General features: G+C 53.2%; 10 protein-coding genes across 10 annotated transcripts; 4 read left to right on the top strand and 6 right to left on the bottom strand.

Moving 5' to 3' along the window:
• Positions 1 to 174: 174 nt before the first annotated feature.
• Positions 175 to 2,849, bottom strand: K437DRAFT_288230 (DNA replication factor C, large subunit; the record flags this gene model as incomplete). The annotated part of the gene is made up of 5 exons (XM_013386392.1): positions 175 to 525; positions 599 to 768; positions 831 to 1,389; positions 1,457 to 1,594; positions 1,657 to 2,849. The coding sequence occupies 5 exons, from the start codon at positions 2,847 to 2,849 to the stop codon at positions 282 to 284; spliced, it is 2,304 nt and encodes a 767-aa protein (XP_013241846.1). The 3' UTR covers positions 175 to 281.
• Positions 2,850 to 3,926: 1,077 nt separating this feature from the next.
• Positions 3,927 to 6,016, bottom strand: K437DRAFT_295517 (FAD/NAD(P)-binding domain-containing protein). The gene is made up of 4 exons (XM_013386391.1): positions 5,806 to 6,016; positions 4,888 to 5,731; positions 4,553 to 4,815; positions 3,927 to 4,472 (listed from the first exon to the last, which is right to left on the bottom strand). Exons 1-4 carry the CDS (start codon positions 5,916 to 5,918, stop codon positions 4,154 to 4,156), a joined length of 1,539 nt encoding a protein of 512 aa, XP_013241845.1. The 5' UTR covers positions 5,919 to 6,016; the 3' UTR covers positions 3,927 to 4,153.
• A 1,341-nt stretch (positions 6,017 to 7,357) lies between these two features.
• Positions 7,358 to 8,245, bottom strand: K437DRAFT_263935 (uncharacterized protein; the record flags this gene model as incomplete). Its single annotated transcript, XM_013386390.1, has 3 exons — positions 7,358 to 7,544; positions 7,665 to 7,872; positions 8,155 to 8,245. The coding sequence occupies 3 exons, from the start codon at positions 8,243 to 8,245 to the stop codon at positions 7,358 to 7,360; spliced, it is 486 nt and encodes a 161-aa protein (XP_013241844.1).
• K437DRAFT_170423 (uncharacterized protein) lies at positions 8,067 to 8,852 on the bottom strand. Its single transcript, XM_013386389.1, has 5 exons — positions 8,850 to 8,852; positions 8,658 to 8,773; positions 8,554 to 8,594; positions 8,155 to 8,486; positions 8,067 to 8,077 (listed from the first exon to the last, which is right to left on the bottom strand). Exons 2-4 carry the CDS (start codon positions 8,684 to 8,686, stop codon positions 8,284 to 8,286), a joined length of 273 nt encoding a protein of 90 aa, XP_013241843.1. The 5' UTR covers positions 8,687 to 8,773; positions 8,850 to 8,852; the 3' UTR covers positions 8,067 to 8,077; positions 8,155 to 8,283.
• Positions 8,853 to 9,708: 856 nt separating this feature from the next.
• K437DRAFT_170455 (uncharacterized protein) lies at positions 9,709 to 10,450 on the top strand. Its single transcript, XM_013386388.1, has 2 exons — positions 9,709 to 10,270; positions 10,357 to 10,450. The coding sequence occupies exon 1, from the start codon at positions 9,824 to 9,826 to the stop codon at positions 10,250 to 10,252; it is 429 nt and encodes a 142-aa protein (XP_013241842.1). The 5' UTR covers positions 9,709 to 9,823; the 3' UTR covers positions 10,253 to 10,270; positions 10,357 to 10,450.
• A 969-nt stretch (positions 10,451 to 11,419) lies between these two features.
• On the top strand, positions 11,420 to 13,201 carry K437DRAFT_226581 (MFS general substrate transporter; the record flags this gene model as incomplete). The annotated part of the gene is made up of 4 exons (XM_013386387.1): positions 11,420 to 11,723; positions 11,827 to 12,405; positions 12,486 to 12,829; positions 12,926 to 13,201. 4 exons carry the CDS (start codon positions 11,420 to 11,422, stop codon positions 13,199 to 13,201), a joined length of 1,503 nt encoding a protein of 500 aa, XP_013241841.1.
• A 149-nt stretch (positions 13,202 to 13,350) lies between these two features.
• Positions 13,351 to 17,149, bottom strand: K437DRAFT_226570 (WD40 repeat-like protein; the record flags this gene model as incomplete). The annotated part of the gene is made up of 3 exons (XM_013386386.1): positions 13,351 to 14,639; positions 14,703 to 14,927; positions 14,986 to 17,149. The coding sequence occupies 3 exons, from the start codon at positions 17,147 to 17,149 to the stop codon at positions 13,351 to 13,353; spliced, it is 3,678 nt and encodes a 1,225-aa protein (XP_013241840.1).
• Positions 17,150 to 17,389: 240 nt separating this feature from the next.
• On the top strand, positions 17,390 to 19,299 carry K437DRAFT_238121 (uncharacterized protein; the record flags this gene model as incomplete). Its single annotated transcript, XM_013386385.1, has 7 exons — positions 17,390 to 17,640; positions 17,710 to 17,828; positions 17,906 to 18,134; positions 18,211 to 18,382; positions 18,443 to 18,487; positions 18,552 to 18,811; positions 18,891 to 19,299. Coding segments are annotated over exons 1-7 (1,347 nt in total), but the record flags the coding sequence as incomplete, so codon positions are not given.
• Positions 19,300 to 19,809: 510 nt separating this feature from the next.
• K437DRAFT_258130 (13 kDa ribonucleoprotein-associated protein) lies at positions 19,810 to 20,894 on the top strand. The gene is made up of 3 exons (XM_013386384.1): positions 19,810 to 20,044; positions 20,128 to 20,407; positions 20,484 to 20,894. The coding sequence occupies exons 1-3, from the start codon at positions 19,965 to 19,967 to the stop codon at positions 20,502 to 20,504; spliced, it is 381 nt and encodes a 126-aa protein (XP_013241838.1). The 5' UTR covers positions 19,810 to 19,964; the 3' UTR covers positions 20,505 to 20,894.
• Positions 20,586 to 21,770, bottom strand: K437DRAFT_258128 (dynactin, subunit p25). The gene is made up of 4 exons (XM_013386383.1): positions 21,514 to 21,770; positions 21,165 to 21,433; positions 20,982 to 21,096; positions 20,586 to 20,894 (listed from the first exon to the last, which is right to left on the bottom strand). The coding sequence occupies exons 1-4, from the start codon at positions 21,568 to 21,570 to the stop codon at positions 20,700 to 20,702; spliced, it is 636 nt and encodes a 211-aa protein (XP_013241837.1). The 5' UTR covers positions 21,571 to 21,770; the 3' UTR covers positions 20,586 to 20,699.
• Positions 21,771 to 21,831: the final 61 nt, after the last annotated feature.

Genomic DNA, 21,831 nt, shown 5'->3' with positions numbered 1-21,831 from the left:
ACGAAGCGTCGTAGAGATGTACACTCTCGATTGGTGAGTGAGCATGGTGGACGCACCCATCAAACATCGTCCGTCTTCTGGGTCACAGTCCAGCAGAAGGGTCACGTGACGTCGTTGTTTGATCCGCTCATGACCTTGATGGCGAACCTGACTTGGCTCGTCGCCAGTATGTGGTTTGTTTACGAGCGTCGGAAAGGGCGATAATGTGCCGGAATAAAGTACATTAGACCTGCGCTCAAGGTCGAATGTGTGAACTCAAGTTGGGCAGGTGCAGAGCCAGATCACTTCTTAGTAACGGCTTTAGCCTTGCCCTTGCCTTTAGCTGCGGCAGACGGCTGCTTTTTGGCCTTGACGAGCTTGTTCTTCGACAGATCCATATCCTCTCCATCATTCTCGTCCTCATCTGCATCCGGCACCACCTCGTCATCAACATCGTATGCCTCCTCAACGTCAGGTGCAGCATCACCCTCGAGCTGCTTGACTTTGCTCGCAGAGACTTCAATGGTCTTATAGAACGCGACGGGACTGCGAGATTTGGAAGAGTATTGACAGCATCAATGGATAGAAGAGCTTGGCGTCAGGCTCTGAGGTGACTCACTGGTTCGCGGAGTTGTACTTGCGAGTGAAAGACGCCTTGACAGCGCTCGGGATCCTTTTGGTCACTTCTTCGCCATTGTGAGCGCCGACTCCCAGCTCCAAAATGGCTTCCCGATCCTCAAGGCCAAGGAAGTACTCATCCATCACGTCAATTACATCAGCGATTCCATTCTGTGCGAACGAAAGTCAGGATGGATTTTCTTAAAGCGCTATCAGTCGTTTCGGTCACTCACAGCGCCATCCTTGATGAGCGGCTTTGAAAGCAATTCGAACAAAACTGGCTCGTATGTCAGTCGAACCTCGTCCGCGCTGCCCGATGCAGACAGGCGCATACGTGCTTGGACATCAACATTCGCACGGCGTAGCTTGTTTTGCTTCGAGTTCTGCCCCAGCCAGATCGGAAAGCTCGGGAAAGTGGAGCCAGGTCCATAGACGAATGATGCTGGTCGGACGCATGACGCGATGGCATGCTGCGGCATGAGCGACCAGTGCTGCTGTGGGCCGTGAATCATCGAGTCGATCATGTCGCCGTCCGAGATGGACTGCGCTGCCTGGGAAAAGAGCAGGAGTGAGGTCAGTTCCCTCATCGGGCCTGAGTCTCGATTGTTGGACGGCCTTTGCTTGAGATAATTTTCGTGCATGAGGAGCGGCATAAACATAGGGTCTTGAAAGTAGTAATCTGCTTTGTCGTTAAGCGTTTTGCGAGAGGTCGGAGCGAACATTCCTGGGCCAGTAAGTTCCCCATACAACGTGAATGGAGTGTGCATCCCCGATTTCATGTTAGCCTCGCCGCTGCATAGAAAATCGTGGGATATTCAGTCACCAGAGTTGTCCATACATCGATACCCCACAGACTCACAGGGCTTTGCTCTCGTCGAATGTCATAGTCTTCTGACTTAGGCTCCAAGTAGATAGCATGTTGAGCATGAGCCTGATGTCACCTTGTGCGGACTCGATCAGGCTGAGCATGACCTCCTGTGGGATCTTGAGTTTCTCGCTGCTCGAGAGAGGCGCGTAAGGAAAGGGGTCTCAAGCAATATATGTTCAATGGGCACTCACTTGAAAGCAACAGAAAGTAAGCGGGACTTGACCGCCTGAGCCTCTGGTTTTCTGAAGGTAATATTGAATGTTGTGTGCTCGAATGGCTTCATTTTGGGCGACTTTCTGTCGTTGCAAATGCAGATGATGGGCACCTTGCTTTTCTTGATGAGTGCGTTGATCGCTCCAACTCCACCACGATCACCACCGCCCATGCCGTCGACCTCGTCCATGATCAACACCGTCTTGTCGGTGATCCGGACACCGTCTGGCCCCAGCGATTTGCCAATCTGAGCCCCGTGATACCATCCATCAAGGTTGGTGTTGTTGATCGCGTCACGCAGGGCTAACTCGATGAGTTTCTTGCTCCTGATGTCCGATGCATTCATCTCGATTGGGGTATAGCCGAGGCTGCGCGACACGAGATGTGCAGCACTAGTCTTACCGATACCTGGAGACCCAGACAGGAGGACGGCGCGAAAGGTTCCGGAAGCGTCCGGACCGGGTTTCTTGAAATTGGAAGCGAGCGATTTAGGCCATCTTTCCAGCCAATTTTTCAGCTTTTCGATACCCGCCTTGTTGCCGACTAGGTCCTTCATCTTGCGCGGGGCGTATTTCGTGGTCCATAACAACGCGTCTGACGACTCCTCTCCAAGTCTCGGATTGCCAGCGCCACTGACCGCCCCGCCCAGCTTGAATCCGTTATCCGCAGTGACTTTACCTGTGGAAGCTGGCTGTTGCATCTCTTTCGCGACTTCTTTAATCTGCTTCTCCTCATCCTTCAACTTCTTCAATGTCTTCTCGTCCAGCTTTCCTGCTTTTGAGCCGCGGATGAGATCGAAGAATCCATCTTCATCGAGAATCTTGCATGCCAGCTTGCTTGCCTTGATCTTCTTAAGCTTCCCTGCGCCTGCCCCTTCACCCATGACGACGTGTGTTGTTTTCGATGACGGCGCGCCCGTGACCTTCGCCCCATACCGCTTTGCCAAGTCGACCGCCTCCTCGCGTGCAAGGGAGCCGAGCTCTCCGGTAAACACGATGTTGCAAGCTGCTAAACAATTTGGCTGACCTTGTGGCACTTCCTTGGAACCAGGTGCGGTGGGCCCAACACGATCTCTGTTTGGAATCCATGGAGCCTTCTTCTTCTCCGTGTCCTTTTGAGCAATGTTGAAGTCTGTTGGAGCAAAGCGCTGGATGGCCTCGTCGATGTCCATTCCTTCTGGGCCTCCGTTCTCTCCGTCTGGGGCATCGCTGCACGTCAGTTTCTGTACGATCGAAACGGAATTGACCCTGAAGATGCAAGCCCTCACTTGAAGACGGTTCCTTTCCTTTGCCCTTGGCGTTAGGTTTCGTAGAAGGACTGTTGGCGGCATTCTTCTTAGGAGGGCTCTTGGGCTTTCCCGTTGCACCAGAGACCACCCGTTTCTTAGCCGCCGGTTCAGAGCTTTTCTGCTTTTTATCATAATCATCATCCGAATCAGAATCCTCGATGGCGACCTTGCGCTTGCTCGCTACTGTTGCACTGGGCTTCGGTGCACTCTTCGCTGTCTTGGTATTTGAAGAAGAGACAGAAGGCACGGCCATCGCATCATTGTCTGAATCGCTGATCTCGACCGTTTCCGGCTGATAGAAAGGGGTAGTGAGTTAGCTGAGGCTTATTTTATATGCTCATTCAACATTGCAGCGCACCTGCGGTTTAGGCTTGCAGAAACCAAAGACGCTGCGTGTCAGCCTCTTTCGACTGACGGCAAACGCATCGAATATAACTGAAGCACAGTGCCGGGAATACTCACCCTTGTAGCAGAAGCTTTGCTTGCTGCGCCGTTGGCGTTCGAATTGCTGGCAGGCTTTGCAGAAAAGGATTCTTTGGCCAATGAAGCGCTCGATGAACGAGATGAACCCCCGCCACCGAAGAAGCTGGACAGGCTCTTCTGCCCCTTGGGTGGTTCTGTGGACGGCATTCTGGAAGCCACTCTGATCTGAGAAGCAGTTTGAGAGACGAGCGTCGATCTGCCTACAACTCTCATTCAAATGCGTTCAAGAAAGCGACAAAGCTGTCAGCCAAAGCGTCCATTACGTAGCATCTTAATTCTCAGTATGTAGGCAGCGGCTCGCAATCCCCGCGTCCAGACTCGAAATGGGTGTACCAGCATAATCGGGACGCGTGCGCTTCAACGCGTCTCGCGCTCCAACAGACTTCATAGCTTTCATGCGCCATGTTTGTCCTGTGACTTGGGTTCAGGCATTCAATATTTAATATTCAAGCTGCATACACTCTGCAAAACGGGTCACACACGCAACTCTATGCAACCGCCAAGAGCGATATGGGCAAAGGGCACCAACAGCTGAACGCCCGTGTTCATCGTGCCAGCAGTCATCACCGCCTATCGGGTGGCAGAACTTGCATCCTCGCTGCAATCCAATGAAGGGGTCCATATATGAAGTATTCCTGTACATAAAGCTACCTTAAATAATTCGGCCATAAACTTGGATCGTTGATTATCGTGCCTACAATGGTCTACTTCAAAGTCTTGGACGCCTTTCCATAGACAAGGCAATCATCCAACGTGTCCTTCTGCACCTCACGTCGGTCCTTGAACCAGTTGTTGCGCATGTACCACGGCCCTTTGCTCCCCTGCTTCGGCATGTAACTTTCTGCACGCTGTAGGTAGCCCGAATTGAGGTTGAGCAAAGCGCACGGCTCGATCTTCTCGCCCGGCGGGGCCTGCGGAACGACGTAATCCATTCCGGTGAATGTGAGCTTATTGAGTAGGCGGCAGACGTGCTGCGCAGTCACGTCCGAGCCAAGTGACCAGGAGATAATCGTGTACCCGAATCTGTGGCCAGAAAGCGCAACGCATCATCAGCAACATGAAAAATTTGAGAACACATTCCTCAAAGCTCCAAGCGAACTCACGAGATGCACATGTTTGGGACGTCCTGCAGCATGAAGCCCTTGTAAATGAACTTCTCGCCCGCGTGAATTTTCTTTCCATCCACTTCGAGCTCCGCACCACCAAAGAGCTGCACGCGCAGACCAGTGGCAGGGATGATGATGTCCGCCGCGATTTCCTTACCAGAGTTGAGTTTGATCCCGTTCTTTGTAACAGTGTCGATTGTGTCGGTCACGACGCTCGCTTTTCCGGATCGAATAGCGGTGAACATGTCGCCGTCTGGAACCTGTGAGGTGGTGGATCGTTGATACCAATCAATGGAGAGAGAAAATCACAACTTGCCAGGGTGTACACTTACAAAGCAGATGCGCTGATCCCATGGCTTGTAACTTGGGTTGAAATGCGGGTCGAGGGGTGTGCGCTTGTCCAAATGCCAACGCGTGAGCAGCCTGAGAGTGCTACGCATGAAGCGCGGGAAGGTCCTGCACATCTTGTAGAAGGAAAAGTACTTGATGGCCCAGATGTACCTGAGCATCGTGTGCGCCACCTTCTCCGGAAACAAGAACTTGATCACTGTCGCGATTGGATCCGCGCGTGGTAAGGCGACAAAGTAAGATGGTGAGCGTTGCAGCATCGTCACGTGCGACGCGTTGTCCGCCAGTGCCGGCAACAGCGTCACGGCGGTGGCGCCAGAGCCAATTACGACTACCCGCTTGTTGGCCCAGTCGAGGTCCTTGGGCCAGAACTGGGGGTGAACAACTTGGCCTGCGAATTCGGTGTGAAGGCCAGGGATATCCGCTTTGTGCTCGTTCACGTAATCGTAGTAGCCGCTGCACCAGTAGAGGTAGTTGCACTTGACTGTCTTCGAAGCCTGACCGCTGGTTGCTTCAACTTGGACAGTCCATTTTCCCTCTACGGAAGACCAAGAGGCACCAGCCGCCTTGCTGTCGAAATGAATCTTGTCATAGATGCCGAATTGGCGCGCAGTGTCGTTGACATAGCGGTAGATGGCTGGGCCGTCGGCAACGGCCTGAGCATTCTTCCACGGCGCAAAAGGAAAGCCGAGTGTGTACATGTCCGAGTCGGATCGGATACCTGGGTATTGGAAAAGGGACCAGGTGCCGCCGAGATCGTGGCGCATTTCGATGATCGCATAACTGCGCTTCGTATCATTCTGCACGCGATAGGCAGCATTGATGCCGCTGTGAACACGTAATGAGAATTTGTCAACCTGAAAGCGTATCGCATTGCATCAGCCTCACTACTGGAGACATACCTGATTCCTGCACCGACAATCAAAACGTCCACTTCTGTTGGGACAGAAGCGGCCGCAGCAGTAGGCACCGCAGGCCCGACGGACTCGACGCCCTGGCGCGATGAGTGGCCCATGATGAATGTTGATGAGCGGCTTGAGATGGAGGAACGGATGAAGACGAGTCGCTTGAATAGATATGTGCGATGGTCAAAGGTGACAACGAGACAGGAGGCCAAGAACGACAGCTGAAATCAGAAGGTGGAGAGGATGATGGAGTGGATGGTGGAGAGGATGGAAGCGTGGCAAGAGGTGCCACTCGTTTCCAGAGGGATGAATCGAATCCATAGTGGGAGATGTTTCACGTCTTCATGATCTGTGTCTTTTTGCTGAGACAAAGCGCCGGCAGCCTCAGTGTGCCGGAGTGCCGGACTGCAACCTGTTTTGGGCCTTGCTGCGGGGACTGTCACCTAGTGGCCTCTCTCCTTCTCACAGGCCCAAAAGGTCGTGAAAGTGGCGGAAAAGCGGCTCCCCGAGAAGATGAGGTGATCCGGGAGTGCGTGAGAGGGCTTGTACCTTTCTCGGTGCAACCTAAAATGCTTGATTCACCTATCGCTTCAGGGTTATTGCGTGTGTAATACTCCCGACGGCCGATGACATCACAGTTGGCAAGTGCTGGCAAGCGTCTCGCTTGCTTCCTGGAGTCATCCTTTGTCAAAGCATCGCAGGCAAGCTATTTGAAGCCAACCGACCGGCAACACCTTCCCTTAACTAGCAACTATATTTACAGTTGATCTGCATCACAAAGGCTTGCGAGTTCCACCCTCGGTCTGATCCAGCGGTCGAGACCGACGCTTCTATCGCCCCTTGATTCGCCGTTCTAGGACAAGCCCAAATCCCGCCATGCCAAGTACACCCCACCATCATGCTCTCCCTATAACGCAGCATTTTCGTGCGTAGCGCCACATCTCCTGGCATGCGAGCCCTGAGAACATCCTGACGCCGGTGCCAGCTGTCCGGTATGCACACCAATGCGTCGACGAAGGCTGCTCAGCCCAATCCGATGTGCACGTTCAGACGACTGGCGCGAAGTGGTGATTCGTCTGGCACGCCATGGCTGACTTTTCAGGTGCATTGATTTGTAATTTCGCTTTTTGTGACTGCTCCTTTGCTTTAACTCCGGTGCGTACACAATCAAGCCAGAGAACCGCATACAAAAGAACTGTAACCCGAACAGTCGCTCGCAGCAGTTCAACCTGCATAAGATGCAGCGTCAGCCTGCGTGCAATGGGATCAGTAACACCAGTGACTTTGACAAGGAAATGCAAGACATAAGCGCGAGCACAAAAGTTCCACATTCTAAATTATGGGTGGCATGTAGCTATAGCAATTCGTGCTATAATCTCGACCAATGGGATACAGGATTGTCTCTGACCACAAGCCAATCCACATTGAAGGGCTTGCAATTTACTGATGCGTGAACATGCGAGCTGTGTGCAAAGTCATCGCAATTTTTTCTTGATGAAGTGCTGGTTACCCTCGTTACCAAAGACGAAGGGGTAGCAGACCCGCCCTTCTACAGTCTCTCGATGCCATTGTTGATACCTCCAGCGTCCATAGGCAGCGCCTCGATCATCGGCTTGATGTGGTGTCGTGCGGAAAACTCAAGCATGTCCGTCTGCAATGGGCGCTCGGCGGCCAGGGTACCGATGATACGCAGCCCCTGTAACACGATGCTTGCGTTTAGCATCTTGAAGTCTCCGCTTGAGAAGGCAAGTTGACGATGCTAGCTTCAGGCGCGAGGATGTGGACGTACTGGGACCTGCCGATCGGCGCAGACGTGCTGGCAATCAAAAGGGTTGATCTTCTTGTGGTTGAGCTACTTGAAGTCAGGCGTCTCCTTGAGGAAGACGAAGTTGTTTGCGCCCAGCTGCATCTCCCAGTCGTTCTTGCTCATTGTGCCCGAGAAAATGGCGACTTTGCAGCCCATCTTTGCAGCGAACTGGATCGCAAAGGGGCCAGGCCCGCTTACACCGACAATGCCGATGCAGCCAAACGGCTGTACCCCAGCGTGTACCAGGACGCCATACACTATTTCACCTCCGCAATGCAATCGTGCGGCGTAATACAGTGGCAGCCCTGCTGAGATGGGGAAAAAACCCCGGTTCCCTGATCACCGCCCGGTCGCAAATTCCATCTTGGCGGATGTTAGAAATGCCGTAAATGGCACGACCCGGGTATCAGGTTTCTTAGCCAGTCAGGCACGCTTTACACCTCGAGCAGGGGTCTTGGATGTCTGCGACAGAGTATCAGCACAATATTTTCAGTACGCTTAATGCTAGGCAAGGATTCGCCCCATCACTGGATACTCACAACCCCAGCCTACGCGGTCGCCGACCTTGACACTCGTAAGCTTTGGGGCAACTTGCTCGACGACACCTACAGGCTCGTGGCCGAGGACCATATCATCTTCCTAGAGGAATTGCACCCTGTCGTACGACGTCATTTGCACGGGTCAGACAATTTTATACCCGATGGGCAAGCGTGAATGGACTCACAGTCCGCTCCGCAAAGCCCACCATGGATGATCCTAATGGCTACACTGCCATCTTTGATCTCGACTTCTTTCTCCTTGGCTTCAACGACCTTGCCCGGTCGTGAGGAATCGTAGACGTTTGCGAGCACGACCTTAGAAACGATGCTGACTGGAATCCGCGGAGGGTGATTTTGTGAGATGCTCGAGTTCTGGACTATTTCTGGGAATGGACGAACCGCAGGCGCAATAAAATGACCATAGATGCAAGAGGAAAATGCTCAGAAAGGTTGGAGGCTGTAAGCAGTCGTTACAGACTTCTTCAAGACCCAGATACGCTCACTTCTTTGGTTCACATTGACGAGTCGCCATAATTCATCAAATCCTTCTAGAATTTCCTATGCTCTTGGATAACAATATTCAAGGAACCGACAGGCGCTGATCGCTGACGGCTCGTTGCTGGACAGGACATGATTGGTTGTAGAACGGTGTCACGCTTGGAGGGAAGCTGTGACAGAAAGGGGTGCATACATACTCAGAGAAGGGGCCGCGACAAGTGCCATAGTGACAACACCTGTTGAATTAGCTCAGATGAATGTCACATGTGGGCTGCATCAGCATAGATGGATGTACGTAGCCCAATAAGCTGGGCCACCAGCTCTTTGTTGGGCCTTGCGGACCATGCATACCACTGCACTCATCTGTGGTCATCAGGAGCGTACCACACCCAGGAACCCCCGCGGGCTATTCAGGGCTGGGAGGAGGAATAGGCTCAGAGCTTCCAGGGTCTAGTGCACACGATCGCACGATTAGCAACTGCGCACTGCAGTCAGAGACGACCCTGAATTCGAGAAATAAAGGTGGGAGGGCTGAGCACCCTTTACTCTCGACATGATTGATCCGCCAAATTCGGAACGGGGAAGAATTCTGGGGACACAATACGAATGGATAGGGTGAAGCGCTTGGCGGTAAAGAATGGCCATTGAACGGTGAATGATGTTTCATCGCTGTGCAAGCGACCATTAGCTGGCGAATGAAAAATTTAGTTGATCACCAACGCCCACACAGCGCACGCTCAATTTGTGCGTGTGATTTCCGATGTCCATGCAGCTAAGGATCGACTTTCTCCTTTGTTCAGGGTTGATATTTGAGCTGGACACACATTTACGTTTCGAGCAGCCAGTGAGAGAGGGGCACAGAACGTAGGCGATGATAAGGCCAATCCACGGCCAAGTACTCCCTGTGATTCTACATCTTTGCGGTTGCCAATGTCGCTCATCGCCTATCGCGCGGCATGATGCATCGGCCGAAATGGGCGTAGCACAGCGCGCCTGATGATGCTGGGAGTGTGCAGCTTTTATTTATCACTATTCTATTAATAAGACACTACAAGTCTAACAATAACTACGATTGACGAACGGCGAGCAAATGCGAAAGGCCCGTTAGCCATTTACAGGCTTCCAGCGTCCAGCTCTAGCTGTCACAACAACTTTATGTTTATAGCTTGCGATGACCAGAGCAGTTAGCCAACAACGTACTTTCAGTCTGCTTCTCGGTCTGGTCAGCTTCCCCGGCTCCCACAAACGCGTGGAGAAACTACAGAACACCAACCTATGCGCCGTCTCACCGCGCCAGCTTTTTGAAGGTTCGGAGGTGTTCGGCAGGTCTGACGCAAGGGTTACCGCGTTCCGCCGTCCCACCCTTCCCCGCGGCCTGGTACTTCCTACCGGCGCCAAGGGCGAGAGAGCGCTGGTAGTGCGCATCTCCGTCCGGCTGGCAATTTGTCGGTTGGCGGTTGCTCTCACTGCTCATGCCTTGTTTGTTCTAGTTGATGCAGGACACCCCAGCAGGGGCAGCGGCCACAGTCTATCGTGTGTCGAGGTTCGATGGGGCAAATCGACCCATGCGACGGTATGGTATGAAGGACGTGATAATTGATGCTGTTGACGATGAGCGGTGAGCATTAGAATACACTCCTCTCTAGTCCGTGGAGGGACCCGTGACGCAAGCTGAGTGCGGATCGGCATCAAAGTAACCTACAGCAGCGTGCGTGGGCCTGATAAATAGTATGCAACAACATCTCGATTCAGACGCAGCACCCTCTTTCTAGACCACCTTTGTCTCAAGCTGGAAAGCACCAGCTTCACCACGGTCATCCTGGACCTCAGTACCCCGGAGTTGTGCGTCACACGACAGCGCGGCGCTGCCGACCAGATCACCACGTCAGCCACTGGGCAGCAAGAGACCATGGGGTCCTCCACCTATGGCGTCGAAACAGGAAGCGCGAAAACCCCACCCGCTCCCGGATCCACTCCAACTCCAGCCGCAAGACAAGCCGCGCGACCCACCTCGAGCACTAGGCAAAGCATGCAATTCGTTGAACCGCAATACCATGCCAGGCCTCAGCAAGAGGCAGCAGTGTCCGGGGCCGCGTGTCCGTCCGCCGTCGGCGGTTTCTTTGGCGCTTTGGGAAAACCCCGCTTGCCGAGCGCACTGACCCGCTCCCGCCCGCAGTCGCGCTCGTCAAGGCACTCTGGGGACTTATCCTTGCATAGCCACGATGAAGGAGCAGGGCTGGGAGAAGAGCTCCAGCGCTCGGTTTCGCCTCGTGTTCGGTATGACGCCGATACGTCTGGTGTCGACGCTGAGTTTGCTTTGCACTCGATACAGCACAGGCACCAACATCATGATCGTCATGAGGACGATGCAAACAGCCAGCGGCCACAGCACCATCGCACGCTCTCAAGGCGCAGCGCACGATCTGCGAATCGGCAAGGAACTGCCAGCAATCAGTTGCAAGAATCATCCTCCAAAAGGGCCGATGCAAAAGAAGAGAGGTATGCAAAGGCGAAGGAGGAGGAACAGGGGCAGAAAACACTCGCCGATCAGGTAGAAAATTACGAGAAACACGATGCGCCAATGTGTGACGCAGTGATGAGCAAGTTGGAGCGTGTCCGCAGCAGCGCGAGCGGCCGGAGCGCTGAACGCGGGCTTCGTCCAGCATCACGACCCGGTACAGCAGACGTACACCTCGAAAAGGGGGGCGTTGAGTCTATTTCAACCGCGTCAACTGTCGACGCCGCGCATCTGCACGGTGTCAGCGCGATGGATCCCGTCGCTCCATGGCACGGGACCGCTGTTCCAAGCAGCGGCAAAGAGTCTCAAGACTCAGAAGGCGATCCAAACCTCGTCACGTGGGACTCGCCGACCAGCCAAGAGAATCCACGCAATTGGTCCAGAAAGCGCAAAAGGGCTGTCGTCACCGTTGTCTCGTGCTACACGCTGTTGTCACCGCTCTCATCGAGTATGATCGCGCCAGCCCTGCCGCTGTTGAGCGAGCAGTTCACCGTCACGAATAGCGCCAAACAAAGTATGATGCTCTCAGTATTCGTCCTTGCGTATGCTATAGGTGAGTGAGGAATGTTTGAAGTGGCACTGCCCTTTCTTCCCTTCGCATGGATCAATCATAGCTGATTGGCTGGTGCATTCTGCCCTTTCATGCCTGCCATCAGGCCCGCTCTTCCTTGCGCCGTTGTCAGAAATGTTCGGCCGCCGCATCGTCTTGCAGTGCTCCAACGGTGTTTTCCTTATCTTCTCCCTGGTCTGTGGCTTTGCCCAGAGCAGTGAGCAGCTCACCGCTTTCCGGTTCTTCTGTGGGCTTGGAGGGAGCGCACCCTTGGCAGTCGGTGGGGGTACCATCTCTGATCTCTTCACGCCGGACGAACGAGGGACCGCAATGAGTGTTTACTCGCTTGCGCCACTGCTGGGACCGTGCATCGGCCCAATCGTCGGTGGATGGATAGTGCAGGGCTTGCACACTGATAACCGTTGGCGCTGGATCTTTTGGGCCGTTACGATGTTCGGATTCTGTATCGCCAGCATCGGGATGGTCATCTTGCCGGAAACGTACCAGCCGCGAATCTTGGAGCTCAAGTGCAACAGACTCAAGAAGGAGACAGGTAACCTCAAGTTACACACCATCTTTCAGCTGCAGAATAATGAGGATTGGAAGGCGCGATTCAAACGAAATCTAATCCGCCCCTTTGTCTTTCTCGCCACCGAGCAAGTGGTCCAGCTCTTGGCAATCTACGGTGAGTGGTCATCGCGTCAGGTTCTTTGTAACGCGCTCATAAAACATTGCTGATCAATGCCTTTTTCGAGTCACTCTTAGGGTCCATGGTATATGGATGTATGTACCTGATCCTGACCACCTTCTCGGAAGTGTTCGTTCTCAGATATCACGAAAGCGTCGGTATCTCATCGCTCAACTACTTCAGCCTCGCCGTTGGTTTCTCGCTCGGCGGGCAGATCGGTGGCCGACTCGTAGATCGCATTTACAGGTACTTCAAGGAACAGAATGATGGAGTCGGTCAACCAGAGTTCAAATTGCCGCTCATGATGGCCACTTCTTGCATCCTTCCAGTTGGCATTCTCCTCTACGGCTGGAGTGCCGAGTATGCAGTCCATTGGATCGTTCCAAATATCGGCTCGGCCCTCTTCGGGTTCGGTCTCATGGTGAGCTCTTTGCATTGATGTTGGTTCCCTAGTTCCGGCTTAGCCAGCGTACTGACCCATATCAACCGACTCGTAACCTTCGATTCTTTCGTGCAGGGCGTCTTTCTCAGCATCCAAAACTACCTCGTCGATCAATACAGCCTCTACGCCGCGTCAGCACTCAGCGCCGCTGCTTTCCTGCGCAGCTTGGCTGGATTTGGGTTCCCGCTCTTCGCTCCTGCAATGTACAAGGCTCTTGGCTACGGCATCGGCAACACAATCCTGGCGGCGGTAACGATCGTCATCGGTATTCCTGCGCCATTTCTCCTTTGGAAGTTTGGCCCCTGGCTGCGCGCTCGCTCCAACTATTCGCCAGGCGGCAAGGGTCGGTAACCTTCTGTATTCTTCTACGGTCTTTGCTGCCTTTGCTATCATCCTTGCATTTGATGCACGTGCTTTCTGCAATTTCGCCGGATAGACCCTTCGCAGTACCTCCATTAATTTGTAGTATACTTGGACAACTTTAATCATGCTGCTGTGAATCACTCATCGAGTTCTATTAGTTGAACCAGTCCATCTTCGCCTGCGGATAGCAGCTGGGTTGGATGGCCTGGCCTGAAGCACATTTCGGAGACAGCCTCGGTGTGCGCTGAAAAGCTGGTCTTTGTTCTCCACGTACCGTCGGCACCCTTGACTAAAAGATGGACTTGGCCGTTCTCGAGGCCGGTAGCAATCGTGTTGTCTGTCGCCACTGCGATCGCGGTTGCGGGTCCAAGCATCGTTTGTGTTGCTTCAAGACTGACTTGAACAGGACCGGAAGTCGAAGCTTTGATGGCCCATATCTTCACTGACTTGTCCCTTGATGCCGTGACGAAGGCATCTCCGCCTGGAAGCCAGGCGCAGTCCCATAAAATCCTAGCGTGGGCCTTCTCCAGGACTGCAGCGGGTTCGTATTGATCACTGCTCGTGCTCCACTGGTACAGCCTCCAGCTCCTGTCGCGGCTGACAGAGAGCAGGTATTGGCCACTGGGGGAGAATCGGATCCGTGTGATGCTGAGTGTATGGCCCGCAAGCACACTGACTTCCTTCCAGCCCTTGTTTCGGTCGTGCAGACGAATGACCGCATGCTCTGGCGATGTCGACTTGCAGGAACTGGCGCAAAAGCGTCCATCGGGTGAGGCAGCAACACTGAGCATCTCGTATCCATGTCCATACAGCTTGTCCAACTCGGGCCACAAAGTGGTTACGACGAGCTCCGCTTCTGTTGGCGGGCGGATCTGCGCCGTAGCAACTGAGTTCGATGCTTTTCCCAGCGGCTGGCCACTCTGGCTGGGTTGTTCCTCGATATTTCGTCCTTCGTAGACGGCACGGTTTGAAAGGCCGAGGGGAGGTACGCTAGCCCCAATGGGTCGTTCAGAAGCACTCAGCGGATGCGCACCTGCCTGTTGACCCTTGGAGGTAAGCCATTTTCGGATAGCTGTGCTGCCCACCTTGCTTGCTGCAAATTCCGCCGCATCCTTGCCGTGAACAACGGTCTCTCCTGCAGCTCCGATGACGCCGATCACGTATCGTTCTAGTGGCTGGAGGCCATTCTTCTTCCTCTCGTCGGCGACCATGTTCGCCCCTGCGATTGTCTCATCTGTGACGAGCAGAGCGTTCAAATCGGCATCGGTCCCAGCTGGGCCACAGACGTCCGCGAGCTCGACAACATCCTGCTTGATGGGGAAAAAGCAGCTGCGGAACCGCCTGATGAACGTATCCACGCGGTCAATCCGCTCGGGAAGTCCCTCTAACAGGTGAGCGTTCGATTTCTTTTTCAGCATCACGTCAGCTGTAATGGAAAGATTGAGGTCAACCAGCGGTTACTTCGTTACCATGGACGCACGCCACTCACTGGTGACGCCAACTACGATGCGCTTGGTGCAGATGAGGCATGCCATGCTTAATAGAATCTTATGACCGACGTGCAAATGGTCGAATGTGCCTCCAAGGGCAATAGCATGATGTCGAGGAAATCCATCGTCGGGTGATATATGACGTTCTTGTGCCTGAGGCTTGGGGCCAGGCTTTAAGAGTGTAACTTCGACCGCTGTTTGAGCTCCAACCTCAAATTCATAGTCTGTGAGAGTCGGCGGGCCATCAGTGGTGCGAACATTTTTGTCAGCCTGCTTGCTCACCTGCCACGGAAAAGATCTGCCTCGCACTGCCCAGCAGTTTTCCGATCTGCTCTGCATTGGTTGCTGGGAGCGGTAGGACATCAATGTCCACATCCAATACATCCCGTTTGACTGCCACGCTCCAAACTTGAGCATATGTCCACTTAAGAAACCTCTCGATCGTTTTGAATCCTAACTCTGGTGCAGGACCTGTTTTCTCCGTAAAACTGTCAAAGAGAGACGATACAACCAGGACCGTCAATCGTTGCCTCGATTGTAGCACCTGAGCCACTTCGTGCAGGGGCTTTTGCAAAGCATCCGGATGCAGTAGCTCCTGCAGCCCAGGTAGTTGTAGCACAACAGCTATCTCGGCTGGATCACTTCCTGCATCTGGCTGGTCTGCTCCGAGGTTTTTGACTGTCTCTACGAATCCTCGAGGCGCCTCAAAGATGCGGACGATCTTCTCGTCGGCCGCGCTTGCAAAGGACAGGCGATCAAGCCATGCGACGGAGCTTAGGCTGTACCCGTGTGTCTGAGGTCTTGCGAGCTCGTACCAACATGACCGAAATTTACCACGTTTGGACTGCCCATGCAAGCGGGTGGTTCGATCTAGTCCAGCACTGAGGAACCACGTCCCTTGAGGCTCCCAGGCGACGCCTTTCACTGCTCCAAGGTGTCCCCCGATCGATGGCATAGCAGTCCACTTGGCATCTGCAGATTCGCTTCTGAAGAGGTGTGTTGCGCCGTTCCATGCATGGGCCATCATGGATAGGGCAGAGTCTCCATCTCCGCTCCGTGGAAGCCAACAGGAACCGTAGAAACCGCCCGTCGCGACGCCGCCGACTTCCCCGAACCTCGCAGACGGCAGCCAAAGTGCCGAGTCGGCCAATGTATCTGGATGTGCAAAAGTGCGAAGCTGCCGGTCATGGTGCGATTTTTTATCGCTTAATGATTTCATTGTAGCATTTCCTGATGGGGAAGGCGCCCAGAGGATCGAGCTGCCATCGGCGCCAGCTGAGAGGAGGGCTGCAGGCTGGGCGTGGAGGGTGGGCATGGCCCATCGAACATCATTGACCCATCCGTCGTGCCCGACAAGCAAGGCATCAAACGCAATGGAGAAATGCTTGTCCGTACCATGCAGCTCAGACAGGCTGAATGGGTGCGCTTTGGTTGATACGCCTCGATCATCCGCTTTGTCCTCTTCTAGCTTGGAAGCCAACGTCTCGAAGGCGTCTTTTGGCGCCGTCCATGTTCTCTGCTGCTGTTCTTTGACACGCCAAAGTCTGATACAGCTGTCTTGCGAAGCCGTTGCAATCATGATCTCTACTCGCACATCCGAGGACTGATCCGGCGCAGTGCTGCACATGTCGAGTGAGCGCACCCAGTCGTCATGGCCATCAAGCATGGCCACCCGCTCAAAGGTTGTTGCATTATGTGTTTGGGCAAAAATCATGACCTTGGCCTTGGTGATGCCAACGGCAAGGATCAGACGCCCAGATCCAGGAATGACGCAAAGCGCTGCCGACAGTGGGAAAGCACCCGCCAGATCTAACACCGCAGGTTCCTCGATGGTAGCGTCATCCATCTCGCCGGCTTGCATCCTGCAAATCCGTAATTTTCCATCGGAGCCGCCGGTGACCAGCAATTGCTCGGAAAGAAAAGGTGACACCTGGAATCCAGGTGTAGGTTTGACAGTGCCGATGGTCGAAATGGAGCCAGAATGCAGCTTCTTCCATCTTGCGCTGCGTTTCCAGGTAAGCCGTGCCTCTCTCCGTTTACCAGCTGCAGCACCTGACGCTCGGTGAGGCCGGAAGACGCTGACTGTTCCATCTGTGCAGCCGATGGCGAGCGCTGAGATGACGCCTGCGTACACTGCTGAGCTACCCTGCGGTGCCGTCTGCAGCAAAAAGCGGAGCGCGGTGATTGGGGCATCGCCAGCGTGCAGAATCGACGTGATCCCTTCCGATGCGGAGCCTTGCGGATCTTCCCAGAAGACAACGGACTTGTGTGTAGCATATGCCAGTACTGGCACCGTGAGAACAGTCTTTTGATCTTCCGCTGTCGAGATCGATGCTGACGAGCGATGCTGTGAGCTTGCCGACGACCCTGAGAGCAACACAACGCCTGAGTCTGCTATGTTCGACGCGCGGTTCGCCCCCGTCGAGGCATAGATAAGGCGAGTCATTGTGATAGTCGAACCACTCCAAGGTTTGCCGTGATCCGGGCCTAGGGAGTCGATGTCGATTGTGTCAAAGAGCTCAATGCATGAAGCTTGGCGAAGACCTGATGGATTCGAGATGCCAAACTACCGACGAACTAGGTTGTGCTGTCGACTTTGGCCTGTAATGTGCGCCCGCGTTGCGATTTTTTGTGATGCTTAAACCAGATTCATTCACCCATTCCAAAATGCCAAATACGAGCACACGTTGCTCACTACATCTGCATCCTTGACTCAGCATGTGACCAGGACTTCTGGAATTTACCAGACACAATCTTAGAGCAGATCCTTCTGGAGCGACTGCGACCATTCGTTGGTGGTAACTTTGACGGGCCATCGTGATAATGCCTCCCTCAAGTCTGGTGGCGCCGATTGGCTACTCTCGCTCGACTTGTAACTACTGCGACCCGTCATTGAAACTGATAGAAAAGAAGACATCGTGTACATACGGCGCCTGGGTATGTCTGGCTGGTGAAATGGCACGTATTCGAGACCATGGACGTTTCTGACTTGCGCCGAACTCATAGGCTTATGACCTCTCGCCATACGAGTATCAAGATCTCATTGACAGCAATTGGAGGAGGTCGGGACTATATCTGTACAAGCCTGACAATCTGCGGACATGCTGCGCTCATCTTACCATTCGGTGAATCAAATTTTGCAGGTTGATAGCATTTGGCCATTGTAACTGACCAGATGTCCGCCTGTTCGGCCCCGCGACAGATTGAAAGCAGAGGATTATCGACCCGGCAAACAGCAACGCCGCTCGCTTGCAAGGCTGTACTGGGACGTGCGTGGTGCTCAGCGGCCTTCGAAGAAGAAAGGCAAGGATAATGCAAAATTCGGTTTACCCAAGAGGTGGGCTCAAATAGAATCGACGGCGGACGAAGTCAGTAAGGTTGCAAACAACAGTCAAATGTCTGGGTCAAACAGAATCACAAAATGCTTGAAGGTGAGCATCATCTCCCTTCGACATCTACTTGATCCAGTCGTGATAATACCATATCGGATATATTGGGGGGATTCAGACCAGCCTAGTTCCGAGCACTTTCACGGCAGAAAAGTACTCCCTCTTTCGACGCTACCAGATCGCAATACACAGCCAGTCACCAGGAGACGTGTCCTCTGAAGCCGGGTTCACTCGCTTTCTAGTAGATTCACCTATCCGACGCATGCTACCTACTGCGTCCGACACCAGCAGTGGTCGCAGCGGTATTATATTGGCTTCGGACCAAGCGCTCGATCTGAGTGAAATCGCAGCTGAAGAGGCGGTACCATACGGTAGCTATCATCATGAATACCGCTGTGAGAGGCAATGCCAGTCAAAACTTCGTTCGGCAATGAGTGACCAAACGCCATGATTTTACAGTGGACGACAAATTGATTGCCGTTGGCGTCCTGGACATTCTGCCACACTGTGTGTCTTCCGTCTACCTTTTCTACGACCCAGCATTCTCGCACCTCAATCTAGGCACGATCAGCGCCATGCGAGAAATTTTGCTCGTGCAGCAATTACAACAGCGGCCGAATATGCAAGACCTGGAGTTTTACTACTTAGGTTATTACATTCATGACTGTCAGAAGATGAAGTACAAATCTCAATACAAGCCTAGCGAGCTGCTCGACTTGGTGAGTTTCTGAAGATTGACCAAGTTCGAGACGTGTCTGTTCGAGTAACATCATCAACTTTGTTGCGATGGCTGCACAGCGCGATGGGACTTGGCGTCACTTCGATAGTGTGAAGCCAGCGCTCGACCGAGGCGTACGATTTGACTTCAACTCATCAACAGCCGCTTTCCGTGATCACGGGCACAGAAAATATTCAGTCGAAGGACCCGCTACTCCTTCAAGCTCAATTCCCTCGCCGGCTCCTCCAGGCTTTCTGGACCTGTCGGCGGTCGCCAACCCAAGCGCAATATCTCAATGGGCGAATATATTCGTAATCGACGCTGACGCACAGGAGCAAGGCGCTCAGCCGTTGCTTGTACTGCCGTATGTTTTGGCCGGCAAGATGACCAGTACAGCGAAGGGAGCCAAGGCGTGCAACTTTATTGCTGCCACAGGATTCGAAATTGTCAGCCGATGTATTCTGTTCCTCATAGGAGATGACGGCAATGATGATTGAAATACATATGCTATTCGTGCAGCCGACCTGGGTTCAGGATAGAGCATCCGACTTGGTACATCCAGTTCACTATACGAGTCAGCTTGTTGAAGTATGGAATCCTTTTGGAGTGTAGGGGAAGCTGATATGCTGCTATGCCCGGTCGAAGTGACGACATGCAACTGCCCAGCGACCTCTGATCTTGTGAAAGAGCTCTTTTTGAGCCCCTGCCGTCTAGCAAGCCTCCAAAAGGAGAGCACGGCTGTGACCTGTCAAACTCTTAATCTGTGTATTGATCGAAAGAGTGGCCAGTAAGGGGCGTACCGAAAGGAGAGGGAAAGGTAGGAAGGAAGGAAGCAAAAAGAGAAGAAACAGAAAAGGCACGCCACAAGCCTTTGGCAATTTGGACAAATTTTTTATTGTCTCGAGAAAATGGAGAGCGGAACTCGGAACAAATTTGAAAAGAAAGAAAGCACTCTTTGCATCTCAATTTCTTCACACCTTAGAATCCCCTGCAGCAATATACGATTGCCCTCAATTCATCCATGCTTCTAACTATAATACTTCACCACACCTGCTGCAGCAAGGACCAGTGATCCATCGTCGTGAGGTCATCTACTCCTTCTGATCCAGCCGAGAAACGTGTCGATCACTTCAAAGATACAAGTCTCCGATAAAATGGCGGAAGTGAACCCTAAGGCGTTCCCGCTTGCGGATGCAACGCTCACCAACCAGATTCTGGATCTCGTGCAGCAAGCGTGAGTCTGGAGCTGTGCGATCTTTGGAAAGACAATTATTATGATTCTGATGATATCTCCTTCTCGCCCCCCTGCTATGCCAGATCGCACTATAAGCAGCTTAAGAAGGGAGCCAACGAGGCCACCAAGACCCTGAACCGAGGTATTTGCGAGTTCATCGTCATGGCTGCGGATACTGAGCCCATCGAAATTGTGCTGGCTCTGCCACTGCTCTGCGAGGATAAGAATGTTCCCTACATTTTTGTGCCCAGCAAGACTGCCCTCGGCAGAGCATGCGGCGTCAGCAGGCCAGTCATCGCCGCTTCGGTCACCACGAACGAGGCTCGGGAGTTACAGAGCCAGATTCAGACCATCAAGCAGGCTGTGAGTGCCCTTTGCGGTCATCTGCAAAACATGCATTATGGAAACTTGACTGATTTCTTGCTTGTTTCCGCTCCAGATCGAGCGCCTGCTCATCTAGACGAAGCGTCTAGAAAAGCCCAGCACTGCCAAACGCGTTTTGTAGCATCTTGATAATTTCTAGAGGGACCTCTTCGCTTTCTGGCACTGCCTCTACGCGGGTATCTTGATTGCTATGCTTAATGTACACGATGTTGATGGCTGAGCGAGTGGGAGTGCAGTGTGATGATGGACTTTGGGGAGATTAAACATAGCCTTAGGAGGCAGGCTTGAACTTGTTGTAGTATTCCTTCGCCCGGTTAGTGCTTGTTTCCGGATACGTTTCCGGCAGCTCTCCGACCTGCTGTCCAGGAGAGCCTCCCCAGATGGTCAAAGGCGGCACGACCGTGCCAGGTGCTAAGACTGTTCCATCAAGAATCTGCACACAATCTCGAATCATCGACATTCGGCCCTGCGAAAGTTGCAAAGAACGAGTGCCAAGGGTCAGTGGGGAGAAGATCTGTATACCTAAATGAAGACAATACGCTGCGGCACTCACGATGATGCAGTCTTTTCCAATGTCAACATTGCTGCCTATCACTCCTGCTTGGACGACGGAGCCGGGCCCTATTCGCACATGATCGCCGAGTTTCAAAGTGTAATAAGAGAAGACTCTGCGAAGAAAAGCAGCATTCCATGGATTTGGTACAGCATCCGTGAAGCCTCAAAGTTTGCGACATACCCCTTCAGCGTTCTGTAGGGTGGCCTGATAACGCAACCTTCCCCAAAGATACAGTAACGTCCAGCCGAAATGACGACACCTCCTTTTTGGTGTTGCGCAAGCTGGGCAGCGCTCATTTTTGCTTGCTCCGCAGGTGGTGGCGGAGGTACAGGCCGCTTGAGGTCGCCGCGAATGATCACTCCGTGTTGAATGATGCACTTGCCGCCGAGGACAATGTTCGAAGAGCCAAGAATGGTGGCCTTGCGCGATACCTTGTTTTGGGACCCGGCCTTTGGGGACGCAAAAGGGTCAGAAGGGATTCGTACGAGGTGTGATGAGCATAGTCGTTGCACAAGGTGCATGGACATACTGTCGTGACATATTCGCTCGGGTTGTAGGGCGCTACATGAGCATTGCAGGTAGCCATCTTGGGATCTCTCGTTCGCCGATGTATGCTTTCAACGAGACCTACAACATGGCTTTCGGCACAAAAAGTTGCAAGATGGACTGTGCAACGTACGCAACAGACGCAATTGCAAAGGCGTTGTCAAGTGCTCGAGACCTATAGATAGCCCATACTCAGTCAGGTCGTCAATCGATCATCGGATGGTGATATGCGGCGGTTGGTTGGTCTCACTGAGACTTCTCCAGCAGGTCACGGTCAGTGCCCAAAAGGGTGCATAATAAA

This window comes from Tilletiaria anomala (genome assembly GCF_000711695.1).
Source record: "Tilletiaria anomala UBC 951 chromosome Unknown K437scaffold_76, whole genome shotgun sequence".
Taxonomy (NCBI): Eukaryota; Fungi; Basidiomycota; class Exobasidiomycetes; order Georgefischeriales; family Tilletiariaceae; genus Tilletiaria; species Tilletiaria anomala.
This window is presented reverse-complemented; position numbering and strand designations above follow the sequence as displayed.